Source organism: Hylobates moloch, unplaced genomic scaffold (assembly GCF_009828535.3).
Source record: "Hylobates moloch isolate HMO894 unplaced genomic scaffold, HMol_V3 SCAFFOLD_22, whole genome shotgun sequence".
NCBI lineage: Eukaryota > Metazoa > Chordata > Mammalia > Primates > Hylobatidae > Hylobates > Hylobates moloch.
In genome coordinates, this window is record NW_026652297.1 from 16,619,618 (window position 1) to 16,641,843 (window position 22,226).

The 22,226-nt window shown below is 48.2% G+C and overlaps 1 protein-coding gene across 2 annotated transcripts in view; it reads left to right on the forward strand.

Annotated features, from left to right (window-relative positions):
• Positions 1 to 22,226, forward strand: part of RAB6B (RAB6B, member RAS oncogene family) — a 69,024-nt gene that overhangs the window by 17,285 nt on the left and 29,513 nt on the right. For both annotated transcript variants that reach the window (XM_032143450.2, XM_058433605.1), the window contains exon 2: positions 14,021 to 14,079. In XM_032143450.2, coding sequence (XP_031999341.1) covers positions 14,021 to 14,079 — 59 coding nt within the window. The remainder of the gene's footprint in view (positions 1 to 14,020; positions 14,080 to 22,226) is intronic.

The following is a 22,226-nucleotide window of genomic DNA, read 5'->3' on the forward strand; positions in this document are numbered from 1 at the left end:
ATCTTACATACCCATGTAGTGACCATTTCCTATGTTCATCATTCCATTGTATAAATCCGCATTTCCATCTGGTTTCATTTCACTTCTTCCTGAAGGACTTTCTTTAACATTTCTTGTTGTGAGGGTCTGCTGGTGATGAATTCTGTCAGCTTTTGTATGTTTGAAAAAGTATTTATCTCACCTTTGTTTTTGAAAGATGTTGTCCCTGGACATAGAATTCTAGGGTAACAGGTTTTTTTTCTTTCAGTACTTTATAGATATTGCACCATTGCCTTCTTGCTTGCATTGTTTCTGAGGAGAAATCTACTGTCCTTTTTATGTTTGTTTCTCTGTAATAATGTGTCTTTTTTTCTCTGACTACTTTTATGATTTTTTTTTTAATCACTGACTATGCAATTTGACTATGATATGCCTTGCTGTAGTTTCCTTTATGTTTCCTGTGCTTGGGATTTTTGAATCTGTGGATGTATAGTTTTCTTTAATTTTGGAGTATTTTCAGTCATTTCTTCAAATATTTTTTCTGTCACTGCCTCTCCCTTCATCCTTTGAAGACTCCAATTACATGGATGTTAGACCACTTGACATTATTGTAGAGCTTACTGGTGTTCTTATCATTTATTGTCATTTTTTTTCACCGTGTTTCACTTTAGGTAATTTTTATTACTGTCTTCAGGTTCATTGATCTTTTTTTCTGCAACATCTAATCTGTCTAATCATGTCAGCCAGTGTAGTTGTTACCTCTGGAAGTTTGATTTGTGTCTTTGAAAATCTGTTTTTTACCCCTATGTAACTTCTTAAACATATTATACTATATATATTATTATAGTAAGATATAGTACATAACATATATACTATATGTAATAACTAAGTTACATATAATATATAACTAAGTTATATATAATATATATTACATAACAGTTATAATATATAATAATTATTTCTTAATATCTTTATCTGCTAATTATAACATCTCTGTCAGTTTGGGGTTGGTTTCAGTTGATTGTTTTTTCTGTTCTTTATGAGTCTGTTTTCTTGCTTTTTTACATGCCTGGTAATTTTTTACTGAATACCAGACATTATGATTTTTGCCATGTTGTGTGTGGATAGTTTTTCTGTTCCCATAAATATTCTTAAGATTTGCTAGCTGTGGCCAGAGTAGGGCTCAGTGTATGGCTAATTGTACCCACTATGAGGCCCAGCCCTTCTGAGGACTCTCCCCAGCATCCCGTGAATGATGAGACTTTCCACTCAGGCTGCTGGGCATGAGCACTGTCTCCAGCCTGGTGTGGATGCCAAGCACTGTTTCCTCTAGTCCATTTGGGCGGTCTTCCCCAGTCTCAAGTAGTTTCCTCATACACATTTGCTGATCAGTGCTCAGCTGAAGGCTTGAGGGAAACCCTTTGCAGGTCTCTGCAATTCCCTTTGTGCATCTCCCTCCTCTCTGGTATTCCATCTTCTGAACTCTAGCTGCTGTGTTTTCTCTGAGCCTCAGCCCTATCATCTCAACCTAGGGTGTCCAGTGGGTTTCACCTGGGTCCCCACTCCCTGTGCTGTGGCCTGGAATTTTCTGAGGGCAGTAATCTGGGGCTCCCCTCCTTTGTTTCATATATATCTGGGGTCCTCATTGCCTGATATCCTGTGGCTTGCAAATTGTTGTTTCATATATCTTGTCTATCTTTTGGTTGTTTCAGGTTAGAGGCTAAATCTGGTCCCTGTTACTCCATTTTGACCAGAGCTAAAGTCTTGGGACCTTTTTTTGTGTGTGTGTGTATTCATTTGTTTGTAGGGAACATCAGTCTGGGCAGGCAGTGTTGCGTGGTCTGGTTATCAGCCTTGATTTTCATCTGGGATGTTCATCCAGTTGATTGTATAAATGTGTAGACTTGCCCTTTAAGTGGCAACAAAATTTCTGCACTCCAGACTCTTTTTGAGAACTTTCTGCTGCCCACCTCTTATAAAAAGCTCAATATTGGCAATTGATATAGTTTTATCTCCTGAACACTGTGAATCTTACCTTTGGTCGTGCTTCTTTTTTTCCCCTTTGACTGCCAGGGAGCTTAGACATTTCTTAGTCTAACTTCAATAATTAGGAAAGATTTTTCAAGGTATTTTTTTGTAAGCAAATTTGTGGTCCAGCTTTCTCTTTTTAGCTTGCATAACTTTTGCCTTATATTTTATCTCTCTCAGCATTTGTAGTTGTGAGTAAGAGAGAGAAACTCTCTCTATCCAGCAGATTTGAGCAAACAGTGAATGTATTAGAGGAATGATTGGAAAGTTCATGTAATCCTTGGGAGGGTCAGAGATCTGGGCTTGGAGCAGCAACCTGAGTCATATAGGACTGGTCCGGGGGAGACACAGCTCCTATGCTGTGTTCTGGCAGGTGCCAATGTTGAAACGCATGTCATGGCTGCCCCTGAATTTAGAATCCAGAGGGAATTCTCTGTCTCACCAGATTCATGTCAGCTGAATCTGGTAGAGTCTTATGTGAACATCTGTTGGGAGAAACCTCAGTTATTTGCCTACAAAATAGCTGCAAAGGAGGTTCCTATGCTGGGGAGAATGGTTTTGGACCTCCCCAAACACAGTAGGGGTATTCAGAGGGATTGGGAGGCTATTCATTGTTATTGATATGTAGCTACTTTATTCTGATACTATTTTCAATAATTATATTTTCAAATCTTATTTTCATGAGTCATAAGTACAAGTACTCCTTGTGCACAGTAGTCGCATGCCAGATAGTATTGCCTCTCCCTCCACACCAGTGCGTTCGGTTCTCCTCTGCCTGATTTTGAAGCTGGGGTTGACTCTTGGCTCCAACATTTCTTAGGGTAAGGTAATGGGATGCATTCTGTGGGCAGTGTACCCCAAGTCGTTAGTCCTCACAGCAGACTTGGCTGTAGCAGGTAGGGAGATGGATTGTCCCTAGTGCCCTGAGTGTCTGCTTCAGGCTGGGGGACAAGAGGAGATCTCAAGTCAGGTATGGACTCTCAGTTTATAAGCCCCAGGGCAGGGATGATTTGCAGTGTCCTGAGAACTCATGAGGCTCTGCGGTAATATGGAAGGGCTGAGGCCAAGACTGGTGTGCAGGCTGGGCCTGGGGGCTTTGGAAAGTGAAGAAGAAAAGCTGGAAATATCAAGTATATAGTATTATTAACTGGAGTCACCATGCTGTATAGTGGGTCTCCAGAACTTACTTCTCTTATAACTGCAAATTTATACCCTCTAATCAGCATTTCCCCACCTCTGACTCCTGGTAACCACCCTTCTACCCTCTGCTTATATGTGTTCTACTTTTTTAGTTTCCACATATAAGTGAGATCATGCAGTATTTGTCTATGTCTTGTCGAGTAGATCTTAAGTATTCTTAACACACACACGCACACACACACACACACACAAACACGTAACTATGTCAAGTAATAAATATGTTAAATTAGCTTGATTGTGGTAATCATTTCACAATGAATATATAGTCATGTGCTGCATAGCAATGTTTTGGTTAACGACAAATGTTTTGGTATGAAGGTTGTCCCATAAGATTATAATGGAGCTCAAAAATTCCTGTTGCCTAGTATTGCCTATGCTATACTTTATGTTGTTATTTTTAGAGTGTACACCTTCTACTTATTTTTTTTAAAAGGTAACTGTAAAACAGCCTCAGGCAGGTCCTTCAGGAGGAATTCCAGAAAGCAGTAATGTTATAGCAGGAAATGAGAGTGCCATGCGTGTTACTGCCCTTGAAGACCTTCTGGTGGGAGATGGAGAGGTGGAAGACAGCGATATTGGTGATCCTGACCCCGTGTAGACCTAGGCTAATGTGTATGCTTGTGTCTTAGTTTTTAACAAAAAAAGTTTAAAAGGTAAAAACATTAATAGACAAAAACATATAAAGATAAAAAGAAATAATTTTTGCATAACTGTACAATGTATGTATTTTAAGCTAAGTGTTATTACAAAAGAGTCAAAATGTTAAATTAAAAAGTTTATAAAGTAAAAAAAGTTGTAGTGAGCTAAGGTTAATTTATTATTAAAGAAAGAAAAATATTTTTAAATAGACCTAGTGTAGCCTAAATGTACGGTCTATTGTAGTGTAATGTCATAGGTTTTCACACTTATTCACCACTCACTGACTGACTCACCCAGAACAACTTCCAGTCCTATGGCTCTGTTCATGTTTTACGTTTTTTACCATACTTTTACTGTACTTTTGCTGTTTAGACATGTTTGGATACACAAATACCACTGAGTTACAATTGCCTACAGTATTCACTGCAATAATATGCTGTGCAGGTTTGTAGCCTAGAAGCAATAGGGTACCATTATAGCCTAGGTGTGTAGTAGGCTGTACCATCTAGGTTTGGGAAGCATACTTTATGATGTTTGCACTATGGCAGAGTCATCTAATGATGCATTGCTCAGAACTTATCCCTGTCATTAAGCAAAGTATGACTATAGATAGATAGATAGATAGATAGATAGATAGATAACCCTTGAACAAGATGGGTTTGAACTATGCATATCCACTTAAAGGTAGATATTTTTCAATAAAATTCACACCAGTGTGCCTGCCTATCCTGCCTCCCTGTCCACCTCTTTCACCTCTTCTCTGCCATTTTTGAGACAGCAAGACCAACCCTTTCCCTTCCTCCTTCTCTTCAGCCTATTCAATGTAAAGACAATGAAGATGAAGACCTTTATTATGATCAACTTTCACTTAATGAACAGTAAATCTATTTTCTCTTCCATATGATTTTAATAACATTTTCTTTTCTCTAGCTTATCTTAAGATTAGAGTATATAATACATATAACACACAAAATACCTGTTAATCAACTGTTTATGTTATCAGGAAGGCTTTGGTCAACAGTAGGCTATTATAATAGTTAAATTTTGGGGGACTGAACAGTCGTATGAGGATTTTTGACTATGCAGGGTATCAGTGCCCCAACTCTTGCCTTCTTCAAGGGTCAACTCTCTATGTATTAAAACATCACATTTTACACCTTGAGCATATACTTTTTTTGTTTGTTGATTGTACCTCAGTAAACCTTGGGGTAGAGGCAGGAAGAGAAGAAGCTAGAGAGGAAAAGAAGAAAACCAAAGATGATAGCACCTTTTGCAGGGCAAGAGAGGAGGCCGAGCCCTCCTCTGTGGCGGCTGGGGCTCTGGTCAGGTACCTGAGGATGGGGCCTCTCCGAGCCCAGCTGTGCTGGCAGCATGTTTCTCTGGAATTTGCCTCTTTGTGTTAAAGGTGGAGCCTTTGGGGAAAAAAAGCAGGAGGAGGTCCAGGGTGTTGGTATAGGAAGGAAAACTGAGACTAAATTTTCCATTCTCCAGCCAGTCACCCTGTGGAGCCCCAGCAGACCGTCATGTCCCCAGCAACCACAGAGCTGCTGAAAGTGTTCAGGAGGAGCTGGAGGACCAGCCATCCTGGGAACACTCCTGTCTAGAATCTTAGTTTTCTTGATCACAAGGGACCTTTATTTTGCCTTTCCTTTTTCTGCCTTTGTCCATGTACTGTTATGTGGATGGGATCCTTTAGGATGCACTCGCCCTGTTCCTTCTTGCTGTGGTGGGCAGGCTTACTGGGCCCCCTGCTTGGATAGAGGAGATGGGGTGGGTGCAGGATAGTGAGACGGGGCACTCAGTGGAGAAGTGAGAGGGTCAGGCATCGGTCCGCCTCCTAGCTGGTGCAGGAGAAGGGCCTGGGCCAGACCAGCCTGCACCACTGTCTGGCTAACCCCTCCCTCCCTCACCTTCTTTCGACTCCTCCCTCCCCTCTACCCTCCCCTTTCCATCTTCTCTGGATCCCTGGGTGAGGCCCAGGCGGCTGAGCGTCCTCTGGCAGAGGGAATTAACACACTTAATTAAAATGTCCAATGAAGAGCTTTGCATATTTCTTAATTACCATCTGAGTCTTTTGGGGGATGGTTTGAAATGGGGTTTTTCACGTGTTTCCTCATTTAGCCGACGGTGAGCCAGCCAGCCCCTCAGGGCTCTAGTGGGAGCTGCCAAAGATGCGTGCCCAGTTTGGGGGCTGCCTTTTGGAGTCCAGGGTGGCAGGGTAGAGTGTGGAGCAGGTAGCCCAGCTCCCAAGCTTACCCACCTTTGAGGAAGAATGGGGCTGGACTTTCTGTTTGGTGAAAACAGAGCCAAAGGAAACAAGGTGCAGATGGATATAGCTGGTGTCTCTGTTTTACTTGTTACCACAGGGCCTGGAGGGCCGCACCTCACAGTCAGGCCAGGAATGGTAGACTATGAGCAGAGGTTACAGGGATGGTGGAGGCCTCCCCGCAAGGGCCCTTTGCAGCAGGGATGCGGGTAGCCTGGCCTCCTTCCCAGCTGCAGGGCAAGGGCCAAGTCCCTCTGCAGGTCCTTCCTAGCATTTATACCAGCAATTCCCACTTCTGTTCTAGCAACTGAGCTGATGGGATGGCTGAGTCAGCCGGGTCACTGCTAGGACTGGGTTACTGGTCTGCACAATAAGGAAGCAGACTTGCCTTTTCAGCCCTGAGGACTGCCTTCTGAAAGCTGCAGACATTATCTGAAATGGGCCTGGCTGCTGGGGGCTCTGGGCCGGGGATGCAGAGATTCTTTTCCTGGCACAGGGACTGATTTCCTGAAAACACAAGCATCTGAGAGGTGGGCAGCCCACCAAGGTGGCCTAGAAATGGCAGTGAGTTATGCCACATCTGTCCTGCCTGCCCTCTCCTCCCAGAACTCCTGGGGCCCTAGGCCCTGCGCCCAGCTCTGTGGACCCCAGGAGGATCAGGATCCCACTGTTTGGCCAGGAGCTCTGAGGAGCTGGTGTGTGTGGTAAGTGTGGATGCACAGCTGAGAGCAGACTGTGGGCCAGGGTTCTGGCTTGGCTCTGCGAGGGGCTAGCTAGTGGGTGGTATACCTTCTGCCAGGTCCTGGCAAACCCTCCATGCAGTCTCTGGCTAATGTCTGTGCTCTGCCTCCCGCTCTTCCCAGTTTCTGGCCCTTACAGCAGCCTCTCCACCCACACCCACACCCGCTTTGGAGGCGACAGGGAGAAGAGCTGTCCTTCGTGGAGGGAGGCAGTGTCAGTGGAGGAGTCTGAGGACTTACTGCCCACTCAGCTTTCAGCCTGTGATGTGGGCACAAGACAAGACCAGAAGTCCTCAGAGCCACTGACCCCAAAGCCATGGGTGGATTTGGCATCACATGGCAGCTGTGGAGAAATGTGGGCAAATGATTTTAAGCAGAGGAATCTCAGCCTCACATGACTGTGGTTTCATCCAGTCCCTTCCCCGGGAATGTTGTTCACTGTGACCCCCTCATCTCCATCAATCAAGGCTCAGCCCAAATGGTACCTCTTTCAAGAGGTTACTGTGATTTCCCCAGCAGAGTGGCCTTTCCTTGCATGGGCCTCTCAGGAGACCCTTCCCGTATTGCCTGGCATTTTAGTATTTGGATCTGGGTCTCGCTTCACCACTGGATATGGACTGCTTGAGGCCAGAGGTGCATCTGCTTTGTCACTACAAATTCTGTGCCCTGAACAGGACTGGTACACAATGAGCCCCAGTGGGTGTTTGCTGAGTGGCTGGAGAAGACTCACTGGCCTCTGCAGCTACCTGGAAACCACCAGAAGGTACAAGAATCTGTTTACCTGGGACCTGCCAGTGAGATGGGGGCGTGGGGTCCATGGGGCACTGGTGGAGTGAATGGCCCCCGTTGGTGAGGTCCAGGTAGGCAGTGGTAGCTGATTGTGAAGGGCCAGCATCCAGTGCAGCCTGCACTGGTGGGATTTCCAGGGTACACGGGACCAAGCTCCTCTGGACATCCCCATGGATGTGCAAGACCCCTGGGCCAGTAGTTCTCACTAGGGTAAGAAAATAACTGTTTCATGCTGATGCCAGTAAGTGAAAAATAAGCTTACATCTTTAGCTCAAGGGATTGAATGATTATTGTTAATTGTTTTTTCTGAATGCAGTGCTGGCATTTGTGCTTTTGATGTGACAATTATAAAGAAGGCTTTTATGAGTGACTGAATCCAAGGTGATTGCTTGGTGTGTGTTCCTTGTCCAGTTGGCTTGGGCTCAGGGAATAGCTCTAGCATCTAATGGTCATGAACCCAGGTCACAGGGAGGAGTTCTGGGCTCCTCTCTGAATCTGACCAGTCACTGGTCCTGTCTCCTGCTCTCTTCCCCATTCTCTCCAGCCCCACCACCTCTGCATTGTTCACTGAGATCCTCCATCTCTGGCAAGATTTCTGCCCCTAGTCTGGCTTCTGTAGGCCATTCTGTAGCAGAGTGTCCCCACCCAAATCTTACCTCGAACTGTAATCCCCATAATCCTCACATGTCAAGGACGGGACCAGGTGGAGGTGATTGGATCATGGGGGCGGTTCCCCCCATGCTGTTCTCATGACAGTGAGGGCTCGTGAGATCTGATGGTTTTATAAGCATCTGACATTTCCCCTGCTTGCACTCACTCCGTCCCACTGCCCTGTGAAGAAGGTGCCTGTTTCTCCTTTGCCTTCTGCCATGATTGTAAGTTTCCTGAGGCTTTCCCAGCAATGGGGAACTGTGAGTCAATTAAACCTGTTTCCTTTATAAATGACCCGGTCTCACGTATTTCTTCATAGCTGTGTGAGAATGGACTAACAAGTTTTCTTCTTTCTAAAGCACAGGTCTATTGCTCTGATTACCTAATGCTGTGTAACAAACCACTCCAAAACTTAGTGGCTCAAGACAATAAGAATATTTACATTGCTCATGAATTTGTAGTTTGAGTAGGATCTGGTAGGGAAGGTGTGGCTTTGTTCCATGCAACATTGAAGGCGGCTTGAAGTCTGCCGGCTGGAGTCACCTGAAGGCTCGCTCACTCACAGGTCTGCTGGTTGCTGTTGGCCGGGGGCCCCAGCTGGTTGCTGCATGCGTGTCTCCCTCCTGTAGGCTTTCTTGGGCTTCCTCACAGCATGGTCGCTGGGTTGCAGGGCTGGCTTCCAGAGTGTGTCAGTGTGAGCGCGCTCCAGGCAGAAGCTGTGCTGTTCTTTCTAAGCTAGCCTTGGGATTCCCACAGGGCCATTTCTGCCATAGTCACAGGCTTGCCCGGATTCACCCCATGATGGAATGTCAGGGTTAGATTGTAAGAAGAGCACATGGGATGGGAAATATTTTATGAGCCCACTATGGAAATTATGAACTGCCACACCTGTTCACACCATCCTTCTGCTGAAAATCCTTTCTGAAGCTCCCACTGCCCTTGGGCGAGAATCCATGCTCCTGCCTTCGTGCTTCTCTCTGTCTGCCCCTCCCTCCCTCCACAACTGGCCCCAGAGATGGGTTTGGCTTAAATCAACCTGACAGCCACATGGAGCTTCCATGAACAGTGTTTACCACTCACTCCTCCTCACACACTGTCTAGCATCACTGGCCCTGAGATGAACCTCAGTCTGAGGGGCCTCCAAGTGTGTCCCCCATAGCATCCTAGCCTGTTGCCTCCTGTTTCTTCTCACGAGTGTTTTCTCTCCCTGCCTCTGTGCCTTTGCGCACATTGTTCCCTCTGTGTGGAATTCCCCTTCACCTCCACCCACAGCCTTTCCCAGCCCTGCGGCTGCCCTGCGTCCTCCTTGCAGGCGTCCTGACTGCCCGGCCACCTGCACCCCTGCCTTTGGGATCTGCCGCTTTGCTGCTGTCAGACCTTTACATAAACCAGCACAGCAGAGTGATGAGGCATCGACTCTGGCTCAGATCTGTGCTCCTATCCCAGCTCCACCACTTCCCAGCTCTGTGACCTTGGAATAATAACTAACTCATTGGATTGTGATGAGGATTAAATGAGAGAACCTAAATAAAGTGCCAAATTCTCATCTGCTGCCAAATAGAGGCCAGTAAGAGTTTGAGTTTCCTCTTCTTCTTTCTAGCATCTCCTGGTAAATGCTCAGTAATGAATTTTCTCACCCTCATTTGGTTGAAAAAGGAGAAATGCATCTTCCTGCTTAATCATGTGGGACTAAACTACCAGAAGATTACAAAAACATTGCTGAGCCATGAGCAGAGAGAAAATAAAAAAGCTCAATAATGATTTGCCTGCTTATTTTTAATAAAACCTGCCAGTGGAGCTGAATCTTTGTCCTCAGGAAAAGCTCCACTTTGCTGCAGTGGTGTCCGAGAGCTGCGGTAGAGGCACAGCAGTGTGACCTTGAGAACAGAGCTGGCGGGAGGACAGCTCCTGCAGAAACTCCGGCAGCTGTTGCGAGGCAGGGGGACACAGGAGGAGCTCCTGGCTCTTCCACCTGCCTGCCTGCAGGCCTGCTGGGATGACCTGTGCTACTGCTCCTCTCAGGCTGAGTGGGAGTGCCTGGTCGGGTGGCTGGGGATGGGTTCTGCCCACCCCTTATGGTTGGGAGACTGAGAAAGTAGCCAGGTAGATGCAGTATGCAAGCTCGCCATTTGCAGGTTCTAGCACCTTCCACCCCGGGCAGTTGTTGAGGGCAGGTGTGGGCTGAGGAAGGGGTCTTTGCCCTTTAGAGGGGAGAGGAGCTTAGCACAACACAACCCCTTACCCACCCAGCGCCTTTATGTGACACCATGGGCAGAGGCTGAGCAGAAATGGACAAGAGGAGCTGCTTTTAATAAGCTCTGCCTCAGGTCTGCAGACACTTCCCCAGAGACAAAGCATGGAGGACAAGGGTCTCGGATACCACTGCAGGGGTGTAACACACATTACCCTGGCAGGTGTGACGAGGACATGGGTAGTCTTAGCGGGCTCTGAGGTGGGGAAGAAGGCTTCAGCTCCAAGAAATGAGAAAAATGAGCCTAGAGGAGTAGTGTAAAGTCATTGCCTTTTGCAGCAAAGCAAGAATGAGTCCGTCATCCATTTCAAGCCTGAGTTGGGGTGCTGGGCCCCAGATGTTAAAACCCTCACTTTCTGAGCTGTCCTTATGCCCCACAAAGCACTGTCAGGGCACCTCAGTGACCAGTTTCTGACCTTTCAGATTGGATCAAGCCCCTCCCAAGTGGGGAAAGGCCCCCAGTTCCAGACTTGGCCTGGGACGGGCTGTTCCCTGGAGCGCCACAGCAGTGGCAATAATGACCTGGCAGAATCCTGAACCCAGCATGCTCTATCAGGGAGTACTCGGATAAGAACTGAGCACCTGGTCATGCAGCCACATCCCAGCCCCACTCAGCTCTGACCCTGGTGCAGGAGCTGTCACCTTACTGCCCATTGTGTGAAATGTGGATGACATTAGTGCCACCCAGAGTTGAGGGCTGGGAGGTGTGGTGCCCAGTGTTGCTGCAAGCTTCAGTGGGCAGGTGCCATGTCTCCTCTGTTTACTGTTCTCATGTCAATTCTGTGCCTGATTCAGCCCCTACTATGTGCCTGGAACATGCTCTGTAAATGCTGGGGTCATGTGTTGCCAATTATAGTGACTGTGGGAATGCATAGAAAATATCGGCTCTGGCCAGGACCCCACACCTAAAAGCTCCTCCTGCACGGTCCCAGTAAAAAACTTTTGGGGGATGTTTTCCTGCCACCTAGACCTGTGAGCCAGTACTAATCCACTGCCAGTGGCTGGTGTCTCACGGAGAGGCACCTTGGCATTAGAAGGTGTTGCAGGGATTTCCAAGTTCTCAGCTACTCCATGAACTTTCTGTGCCCTTAGTGGCTTTTTGGGATTCTGCGTTCTCTCCTCTCTGTGCTTGGAGGCCCCGGGGAGAAGAGACTCAGTGTCTTCCCGTCCATCTCCCCACCCTGATCCTTGATGCACGCCCGTTTCCCTAAGGTGCAGGATGCAGAGCGTCGCTGCCTAGGGAAGTGACCAGCGTGCCCTGGGATGCCTCTCTTCCCAAGGAGGCAGTAACTTTCCACTCCCTCTCAAAAAGGAGGATGCCGTGTTTTCCCCAATGTATCTGCCTCTTGCTAGTTCAGGATTGCCCCACTTTCCCCTCTGTGGTCCTCAGCCAGGTGCCTGGGGCATCATGGCCTCAGAGCTGATCCTTCAGGTGTGGGAGGCCCCCTACTTCTCATCTTCATGTGAAACTTAAGGGGAGATTTAAAGCAGTCAGAATGCTCTTTATAGCCTTGTTTCTATCAGAAGTTTAGAAAAGGCTGCTTCCAGGTAAAATTAGAAGAGATGTTGGGCACATTTCTGCTCACCCCAGAAATGTTTTAAAAATGGGGCTGTTCTGACACCAGCTGGTACCTTACAATTCACTTCTGGCACCGACCACCCGGAGTTGGCCTGGTGGTCAGTATTCTCCAATAAGGGCAGAATTCTGACCTGGCAGAATCCTGAACCCAGCATGACCTATCAAGGAGGACCTGGATAGGAACTGAGCACCTGGTCCGGCAGCCACATCCCAGCCCCACTCAGCTCTTACCCTGGGCCAGGAGCTGCCACCTAATTGCCCATTGTGTGAAATGGGGATGACTTGAGTGCTGCCCAGAGTTGAGGGCTGGGGGTGGTGGTGATACATATGTTTTTTCCATTTGATATTCTGGAAACTGCCTTACCTAGCTCAGTTACCTGCTGCCTCCTTCCACTTTTAAGCATTTCCCATGTGCCTTGTACTTTTTACCTGATTTAATTCTTACTACAGCCCCCTGAAGTCTTCGATGTTAGTATACCCATTTTCAAATGAGGAACTGAGGTCCTGGGATGGTGATCACCTCAAGGTGACACAGCTGAAAAGTACCCCAATAGGATTTCAATCCAGCTAACCAAATCTGGGTTAAAGATGAGATCTTCTGAATTTAGCCCAAACCCAGTCAGTCAGATGCTCCTTCTGGGTAGAAGATCATCTTTCCCCTAGCAAATCCTGGCTGCTGGGAGCTGACTGCACGTGTCTGTTATGTGGTGCACTGTTGAGGCCTCAAAGCTGGTAAAGGGCCTTTGCCAAGGGGTCCTGTTGGCTTGTCCTGCTCCCTCCGGGGAGTGACCAGCCACCCCACCAGGCACAGCTTGTGGATGTCCTGCCAGCCTGGGAAATGGGAGGGCAAGGGTGCTTTTGCTTTGCCTGCCAGCATTACCTGTCCTCCTGAAGCCCAGTGCAGAGAGGGCTCTGAGCCAGCACAGCTGGGCAGATTCCCCACTGAGCCACCCAGGGCCATGGCAGAGACATGATAGGACAGCACAGAGAAGCATCGTGCAGGGCCCGTCCTAATGAATGTCCCTTGACTGCCCTCTTCCCCCACCCCAGATGGTTAGAAATGCAGCAGTTGGCATTTCTGTCACTGCCAGGCCCCAGGGGAGTTGCACAGGGTGAGGTCAGAAGCCAAATTCTACAGTTTGGGAAATTAGCAGCATTTGTAGGATTCCCAGGAGCCGTCCTGATTTCTCTCAGCTGTGCCAGTTGTTCTCGGTTGGGGTGTCACTGCCCCTACAGGGCATTTGCAGATGTGTGAGTGAGTCCACAGTTATCACAATGACTGGGGATCCTCCTGGCATTTACCTAGCGGGGTTCCAGGTATGCTAAACATCCTGCAATGAGCTGGACAGTCAGATACACAAAGAATAGTCCTGTCTGTGAGAGACATGGGGAAATGACATTTGCCTCCCCGCCCCTGATTCCTTAGAAAGCCACTGTCCCCACCAATCTTCAGGCTGAATTAACAGGAAATAAAGGGCAGGCTTCCATCCCAGTGTATGACCAACAACAAGGTGTACATGAGCAAGTACGAGAGGAGCCTCCTGTTTTGCACCCACTTGCCCTGATTTTTTATAGATGGTTCTTGCATCAGCTGGGTTCTCCTGGGTCAAGGAAGACCTGGATTTGGGTAGTGGAAATTCTTGGAGCAGTGGGACACCTCCTCCTTGGCAAAACCCTGGTGCCTGGCAGGAACAGCGCTCAGCCCACCTGGTATAGAGACCCGGTGGCCTCACCACAGGGTCCCGGGCAGGGGCCTATCTCCCACTTCTGTATTTCTGCAACTCGGCCTTTCCTCTGTGCTTTTTGGTTTTGTTATCTGTTTTCTTCAAATGCAGTGTGTTTAGAAGAGCCTAGCTCAGATGCCATGACTGAACACCTCTCTCCTTGTTGTTTTGCAGTCGGGAAGACGTCTCTGATTACGAGGTTCATGTACGACAGCTTCGACAACACATACCAGGTGAGGTCCTGGGTGCTCACCCTCCATATCACCTGGCAGTGGCTGGCCTCTCTTTGAAACTTGCTGAGCTGGGATGGGAGTGGAATGGCCCTGGGTTCCCAGGGTGTCATTTCGCTATGGAGGAGCTTCCCACCTCTATACTGGCCCCATCCCTGTAAAGAGCTTGAGCCCTTCTGAAAATCCACCCCTTGGTAAAGGGAACATTTTCCAGAGGAAAATTCTAAAAATAGAGAGAGTCTGTGTTCTCTTGTTCCTCACAGGCAGATCCAAACCATGATAGTGTTTGGTTATTCAGGGGAGTCATCATGTGGAAGAGGAACAAGATGAAAAATGAGAGTGTTAGGCAAACTTGTGCCTCATGCATGGTTGTAATGGTTGTGTTTGCTGGGACCTTCTCTCTCTCCCCCCCACCCCCCCTCCCCCACACACACACGGTTGCTGAGGTACTTCCTTCCTTGGAGAGGCTGGTGTGATGAGCTTGCCCTGCCCTACATGGGCAAGAGGCTGGATGCAGTGACCTCTGCATTCTCCTGGCCCTGGAGGGGTAGTCTGGGGTCAACCAGAGGCCCAGAGGTGGTTCCAGGTGCCCTGAAGGCCAAGCTCTTGGCAGGTAATAACATGTCACTTTCCTGGCACCACTGATGAGTAGGGAGGTTTGTGCAAGTAAAGTGAATTTTCCATGCAATTATAGCTTTTTGCAAAAGGCACCAAACTTAATCATTTCAACTCTTTTAAAGAAAAAAGGTGCCGTTTTCTTCCTTAGGGACAAATGATAATGCATTTTTCTACACCAGTGGATTCTGTGAGATACTAATTCTAAGAGGTGTTGGTAGGTGTTACTTGAAAAAAAGTTGGGGAGGGTTTGGTGGGTTCAGAGCTTGTACAGTACAGATTTAGGGAACACTGGGTGAACAAAAGTAAATCTACTGCTGTGCTGTAGGGCTTCTCTGAGCCTGACTATATCAGTGTATAGTTTTGATTTACTGAAAGAGGGATATAGTGTGTAGGATCTCTCAGATGTATTTGATCATGGAATCCCTTGGTCATTGAGTTCTCAAAGGACAAACATTTATAGAACGCAGTGGGGACTGCTGTTCTAAGATGTCCCTCCGCCTTTCTGGATTTACAGAGTATGTGGAGCACAGCTTACTGCAGATTGCAGTTCTGTGTCTACTTTTTAGTCTGTCTGTCTCCCTCTGGACCAATTATCCTCCTTGCCTTAAATACAGCCCCTCTGTCTGCCTGTCTCTAATTTTTACTCTTTGCTGTGGTCTCAATTTTTACTTGACCTCTGCTTCTACTCTGCTGTGGTCTGAAATACTGGCTAGCCAGTGGACTTGGTGAAACTGACCACAGGAATTGACAGAGGCTCTGGGAGAGGGGCCCTGGCTGATGTGCACATCCTCAGGCGTGGACTGTGGGATGTTCACCTTGGTCACACTTTGTCTTTGTTGTATCCTCTCTGGGCCAGGGCTTTGTAGCACCAAGCCTGTCCTCCTAATGAGGGGAGTTCTACTGGATCGGTTTGAATTCAAGATGACAGCTGCAACAGACTTAGTTCTGAAGTCTGACTTGGTATTCATTTATTTTTGTGCATGCATGTGTGTGTATGAATGATCTCATGTATTATTTTGATTTTTTACTATTAAGTTACATATCATGCTTCTTGTTAGTATCCCATTGAAAACAGTGAGACTCTTGGTTGGTTGGTGTTCTTGGCAGTGGTGGGTGACAAAGGGGGCCCCCAGGCCTGTGCAGTGGGTCCCATTAGTATGGATCAAAGCCTCATCTCCTCCCCATGTCATTCAAGGTCCTCAAAATCTCGCCCTACCTCCATGTTCAGTGTCATCTCCCATTGCCTACTGCTTGTCCCCCATCCTGTGGTCCAGCCGACTTCCCTGCTTCTGCTGCCCTTGGAGTGACACTGTTACGCCTCCACACTTTGACTCATGTCATTGCCTCTGCCGGAATGCCCTTTCCTCTCTTCTCTGCTGCGAGAATTCTCTGGATGCATCAAGGCCCAGAGCACATATTTGGTCTGAGCAGCAAGGCCCTTTCATCCTCCGTCCCCTCCATGACCATCTCTCCTATAGCATCATCCTCAGGGCTGGTTTAGCCTCTCAGCTGTGTGGTAGCTCCTGTGTGCTTCTGGCTCTGAGCTGGGCTCTGTGCTTGGCTGAGGCCAGGACCCTCTGGGACCCACTACTGCATTCATGAGTCTAGCACAGGGCCTGACCATATTGGTATCACCAGTGCCTGCTGGCACAAAACAAAAACAAAAACAAAAACAAACAACAAAAAAAACAGCATGGAGGGTTGGCGTCGGGTTTTAAACCCACAGATCAAGAGGCCTCAAGGACCCAATGTGGTGACAAGAGGACAGAAACCTCAGAGAGGACAGGCTTTCTGTTTTTTTTTTTTTTTTTCAATATTGCAGCAGGTGGAATTCCTTTCCCAGTGCTCTTAAAAATGGTAATTAGGCTGGGAGACCAGGGCTCCAATTCTGTGTATACAGAGTCTCATTTTAATGAATTCTCTGGAGATGGAGAAGGGGAAATGTTATTTTGTTTGTTTTTCCTAACATGGTAGCAGAGGCATTTGAGAAGTAGATAAGATCCCCAGGGTCTTTGGGGGTTCAGCTTACCTCACCCCAAGTTGTGCCCCTGCACAGCAATCACTCCCCACCACCCCTTCAGACATCCTTCCAGCAGTACAACCTGGCAGAGCTGCCCTGCCTTGATTGACTGAGGTGCCCAGACAGTTCCTAGGAACTGAATCTACCCCTCCTTCCCTCTTTCCCTCCCACACTTTCTGTCTCTGGCCCCACTACTCCCCTCTCGTTCACTCATTCTGACAAAAGATGTTTGTCAAATGCCTACTCTATGTTTGGAGAGGCAGAAGAAAGTTGCCTGGCCACAGAATCTGGCCACAGAATCAGCCAGGGCATGAAGGACAGGGAGGGGGGTGTTTAACCCTATCCTCAGTGACAGCTGGTGAGTTCTTTCTCGGTCTAAAGCTGAACATGCAGGAGACCCTGAGGGGCTGGCATGAGGATCTGGGTGTGCAGAACTGGGTTCTACAGACCTCTCAAGACTTTTTGTCCACCTGGGAGGCCCCGTGAGATGCCTCAGGGGAGCAGGTCTTGTACCTCCTCTTGCCTCATACTTACCTCCTCACCCCCAAACACACACACACACACACACACACACACACACACACACACACACACACGTGTTCTCATGACACATGTACTCTCTGGCCTCTCAACACCCTGCCCATCACCTCATCTAAATCCACTCACTTGAAGAAGTAAAAAAACAAGAGTCACGGCCAGATGAGATTCATGTCTGCAGTGGTTCTCTCATATAAAACCCCAGCTAAGTAACTACTTTCAAAATTTATGATAGAAAAAAACCTTCCAGTATGTGCATTGTCATGAGACTTGGCTGTCTTTGGGGCCAGCCCCCTTCCCCTTCTGCAGGCCAAATGAAACATACCTGCAGGCCTGGTCTGTGAGCCACCTTTGTGAAACCTGCACTCACGCCAGCGTGGAAGGGTTCAGCTTCTGCAGGTGGCTGCTGGGGATGGATGGGGAGGATTTGGTAGCAGCACTCTTCTCGGGTCTCTCAGGGGCCCTCTATCACTCCTGGCTGCCTGTTAGCATCACCTTTTGGGAGATTCACGGGCTGGCTCGGGTATTAGCATGCTTAAAGCCTCGGCAGTGATTGTGATGCACTTAGAGCCCACTGGCTCATCCCTGGGCCTCACACCATGGCACAAATTAGGAAACCACTGACCTAATGGGCTGTCCCTGGGAGCAGGTCCCTGGCCTGCCAGAGCTCACCCAGCTGCTCTCAGGAGGACACACTCACAGAGTGGAGGAGCATTTCTGGAGGCCTGTGAAGCTCTGCCTCTGCTGGATCCTCTCCTGGGTCCCACAGAGCCTGGGAATAGAGTGGCTTCCTCCTCGCCCTCCCAGGCCAAGGGGTCACCTGAGATGCTCTGGCCTCACTGGTGATCCTCACTGCATTCCTGCTGCTCCGCCCTGAGGCTTTCCTCTCTCTCCTCCTGGGGCTGCCTGAACAAATTGCCGCAGAGTGCCTTAAAACAACAGCAGTTTATTTTCTTCCTGTTCTGGAGGTTGAAGTCCAAAATCAAGGCACGGAGGGCCTTGTTCTCTGAAGGCGCTGGGAGAGAATCCTTCCCCCAGCTTTCGGTGCCTCCGGGTCTTCCTTGGCTAGTGGCTGCATCACTCCACTCTCCACCTCTGTCTTCAGCAGGCCTCCTGTCTCTCTGTGTCCTCACCTCTTCTTACGAGGACAGTCATTGGATTTAAGGACCCACCCTAAATTCTGGATGATTTTTCATCTCAAGATCCTTAATTAATCGTATCTTCAAATTTCAACTCACTCCAAAATCCTAGCACCTCCCAGTCTGATCCTAGTGGGGATCCTCAGCTTGGGCACCACCGCACCCCCCAGCATAACCCCTGCAGGCTCCCAGCCCCTCCAGCCCTTCACGTGCCTCCTGCCCAGCATCTCGACCTGGTGAGGCCATTTCCCCCGGGATACTTTCTTGGCAGCATGTCTTTTTATTCTCACAAGGTGTCTCCAGATCATTTCTTTGTGTAACATTTTGTAAGTTGATTTAATGAAATAAATATGAGTGTTTCCTGGGGCCTGGCCATTGTGTCTGCAGGCCACTTATCTGGCTGCTCAGCCCGTAAACCAGAACCTGCCCCTCCCCAGTGATCGTACCCTTCTGAGAGGAGCTGAGCTCCACACGCAGCACTTAGGGAGGGGGTTTAGGGAGGGGGCAAACAGGAGAGGGGCAAACAGCTGCTTAGGGAGGGGGCAAACAGGAGAGGTCACGGTGCATGGAAGGCTATGCTTTATTCAACATGGTATTTGGTGCTCTGCCATCTCTTTCCAGGTCAGCACATTCTCAGGTGGCCCAGGGGGTTGCCAGCCTTGGCAGCATGACTTTAACAAACAGAGACTCGAGCCTGAAAAGGCCCCGCACAGTCTTTGCTGGTGTGGGTGAGGTAGGGCCCAGTGATGAAAACAGACCTGAGTGGGGGTCAAGCCAGAAGGTTCCCTGTGGACACACCCACACAGTCATGGACACTGGACCCTGACACCCACCCCCAACCCAGGAATAGAAAAGGGGCGTGAAAAGAGACACCTGTAGGACTTCGGGCAAGATTCTGAGGTTACTGAGCACTTTTTTCTTGGTGTAATTTTCCATCACCTAGACTTTAAGACCTACGTGAGCTACGGTTTAAATATAAATTTACAGCCGAGGGTGGGGGTTCACACCTGTAATCCCAGCACTTTGGGAGGCCAAGGCCAGAGGATTGCTTGAAGCCAGGAATTCAAGACCAGTCTGGTCAAGATAACGAAACCCTGTTTTTATAAAATTTTTAAAAATTAGTTGTATATAGTGGCATGAGCCTGTGGTCCCAGCTCCTCAGGAGGCTGAGATGCGGGGATTGCTTGAGCCTGTGAGATCAAGGCTGCAGTGAGCCATGATCATGCCGCTGCACTCCAGCCTGGGTGACAGAGCAAGACCCTATTTCAGTCAGTCAATCAATTAATAAATACATACATACATATTTGCCACATTCCTACCTCTAAAGTAGGCCACTGATCTAGATGATACAGGGGTTAAATTCCATCTGATTAATTTCCAGGTTAAAAAAATGCAGTAAGTACTAAGATGCTGAAAAGCTCTGCGTGTCGGAGTGGAGGGCAGTAGTGGGGCCTGTGAGTGAGTGGGCTGTTGGCAGGGCTGCATTTTGGCTTTCATGGGCCTCAGGCATTTCGCTTCATGGGCCCTAACATGGGCTGAATTGTGTCTCCTCAAAATTCCTGTGTTGAAGTCCTGACCCCAAGTATCGCAGAATGGGACTGTAGATGAAGATAGGGTCTCTATAGAAGTAAAATGAGATTATTAGGGTGGTCCTAGTTCAATATGACTGGTGTCCTTATAAGAAGAGGAGATGAGGACATTGACATTCACAGAGAAAGACAATGTGAGGACACAGGAAGGGACAGCCATCTGTAAGCCAGGGAGGGCCTCGGAAAAAGCCAATTGTGCCTACACCTCAGTCTCGGACTCCAGCCTGCAGCCTCTAGAGCTGTGAGGAAATGACTGTAGTCGAAGCCATCCAGTCTGCGGTACTTTGTTATGGCAGGCCTAGGAAACGAATACAGGTCTCTTCCTTTAAAAAAAATGTTAAGAATTATATTTTTACAGCTACATTGGTATAGAGATGAATGTAATTCAGGCTGGATTCATTATAATTATAGTCATTTCTTCTCCTGATTTTAAGAGAAATTAAAATGGAAACATTTTCCTTGGCCCTTACCTGTCTTATGGGCACTAGGCTCTGTGCCCCTCGTGCCTGGTGGGTGAGTTGGCCCCAGTGACTGGGACTGTGGAAGGCCCGAGGGCGGGTTGGGATCCCTGGGTAGGAAGAGTGCGCCATGGAGGGTTCCTGACCCGGACACTGACGGGATCAAAGATACGGAGTTTGTGGGAGGCAGGCCTGGAGGGGCTGGGCCGGGACCAGGGGTGGCAGCTGAGGCGGGGCACACAGACTCAGATACAGCTGTGTGTGGAAGGGCAGGGAGGGCAGGGGCAAGGGAGGAACCATGCAGGGCTGTGTGGGAGGTGAGCAAGGGGCTTAGGAGAGATAGCACAGGTAGTGGAAGGGGCCAGCAAACAGTGTGTCTGTGGGTTACATACAGAAGAGGAAGAGGCCTGAATGCGCCCCAGGTTTCTGTCTAGAAATGCTGGAAGAATATCAGTGCCATCAATACAAAGAAAAAGGAAGAGTCCAGTGGGAGGTAATGATCAAACAGCCAAAATGCTTGCAAATGGCTGTTCTATCAGGCCAGCCTGTGAGAGACGGGCAAATCTAGATTCCTAAAGCCCTAAAAATGGGTGCGTTTTCTCTAATGGAATGTAGAACGGAGGCAGAGCGCCAGAAGAAGGGATCTTTTACCCACAGAATCTAAAATGCCATGTGTCCCCAGCACCTGGGGGAGATGGGACAGGATCTTCTGCCCTGGTAGAGGTGGTCAGAGTGAGGGCACATGCCAAGGAGAAGGATTCAGCATGTCCCCTATGCCTCAGTCCTTTTTTTTTTTTTTCCCTTCGAAAAGAGGCCTAGGTTTAAGCCCCAGGTTCAAGTCCCACTTCGCTGGGAGACCCTGGCCAAGCTTTTCAGTTTCTTAGTATTACTCTTTTTTTTAACCTGGAAATTATTCAGATGGAATTTAGCCCCTCTGTCACCTAAACCAGTGGCCTTAAACTTTGGAAGTAGGAGTGTAATTAATTTGTATTTGAACTATGGCTCATATAGGTATTAAAGTCGAAGTGATGGAAAATTATGGGCCAAAACCACTGTTGATACAAATGTGCATTACTATACAGAAACCCTGCAACAAACCAAGATGATAATGATAAAGTGAAACAAATGATAACTTTGCACAGTGTCCCGACCATCCCTGCATGTGCACTCGTGCTGTGCTTTGCAGCTCTGCCAAATGATGCTCGACCCCATAGACTCCGGGCAGAGCACTGGACTGCAGTCCTCGGTTAACCCTAGCAACATGAGGATATTTTTTATATTAATAGAGTTTCATTTTTGCAGACATTATGTTCTGGGGTCACAATATGAGGTGACACTCTTATGTCATGAAATCTGAATGCCAGTCACTCTGGCAAGATGACCCTGCCTCAGAGACCCACTGGGGCACCGCAAGTCATCCAGGTGTTCCGTCTGAACATTGACCCGGCAAAAGATGCTCCAGGTGTTGGACTTTTGAGGGTATCTAAGCACTTACTTATGGTAACCTACAAAATGAATTAGGAAAGATTACTAAAGCCTGGAGCAGAGAACTGCATCCTGAGTCCATTCCACTTGTTAAATGTATCAGGAGCTACTGGTGGGCTCACCCAGTACCCATTGGCAACCTCCTACTCCCTCACTTGATTAGAGACTGTAAAAGCTAAATTTGGCTTTCCCAGCCTCTCTAGAGGCTAAGGGTAATGGTGTGACTCAATTCTGGCCAATAAGACACAAGCAGCAGTCTGCTGTGGGGGAAGGATTCCAAGGAAGCTCTTGCTTGCTTTTTCTG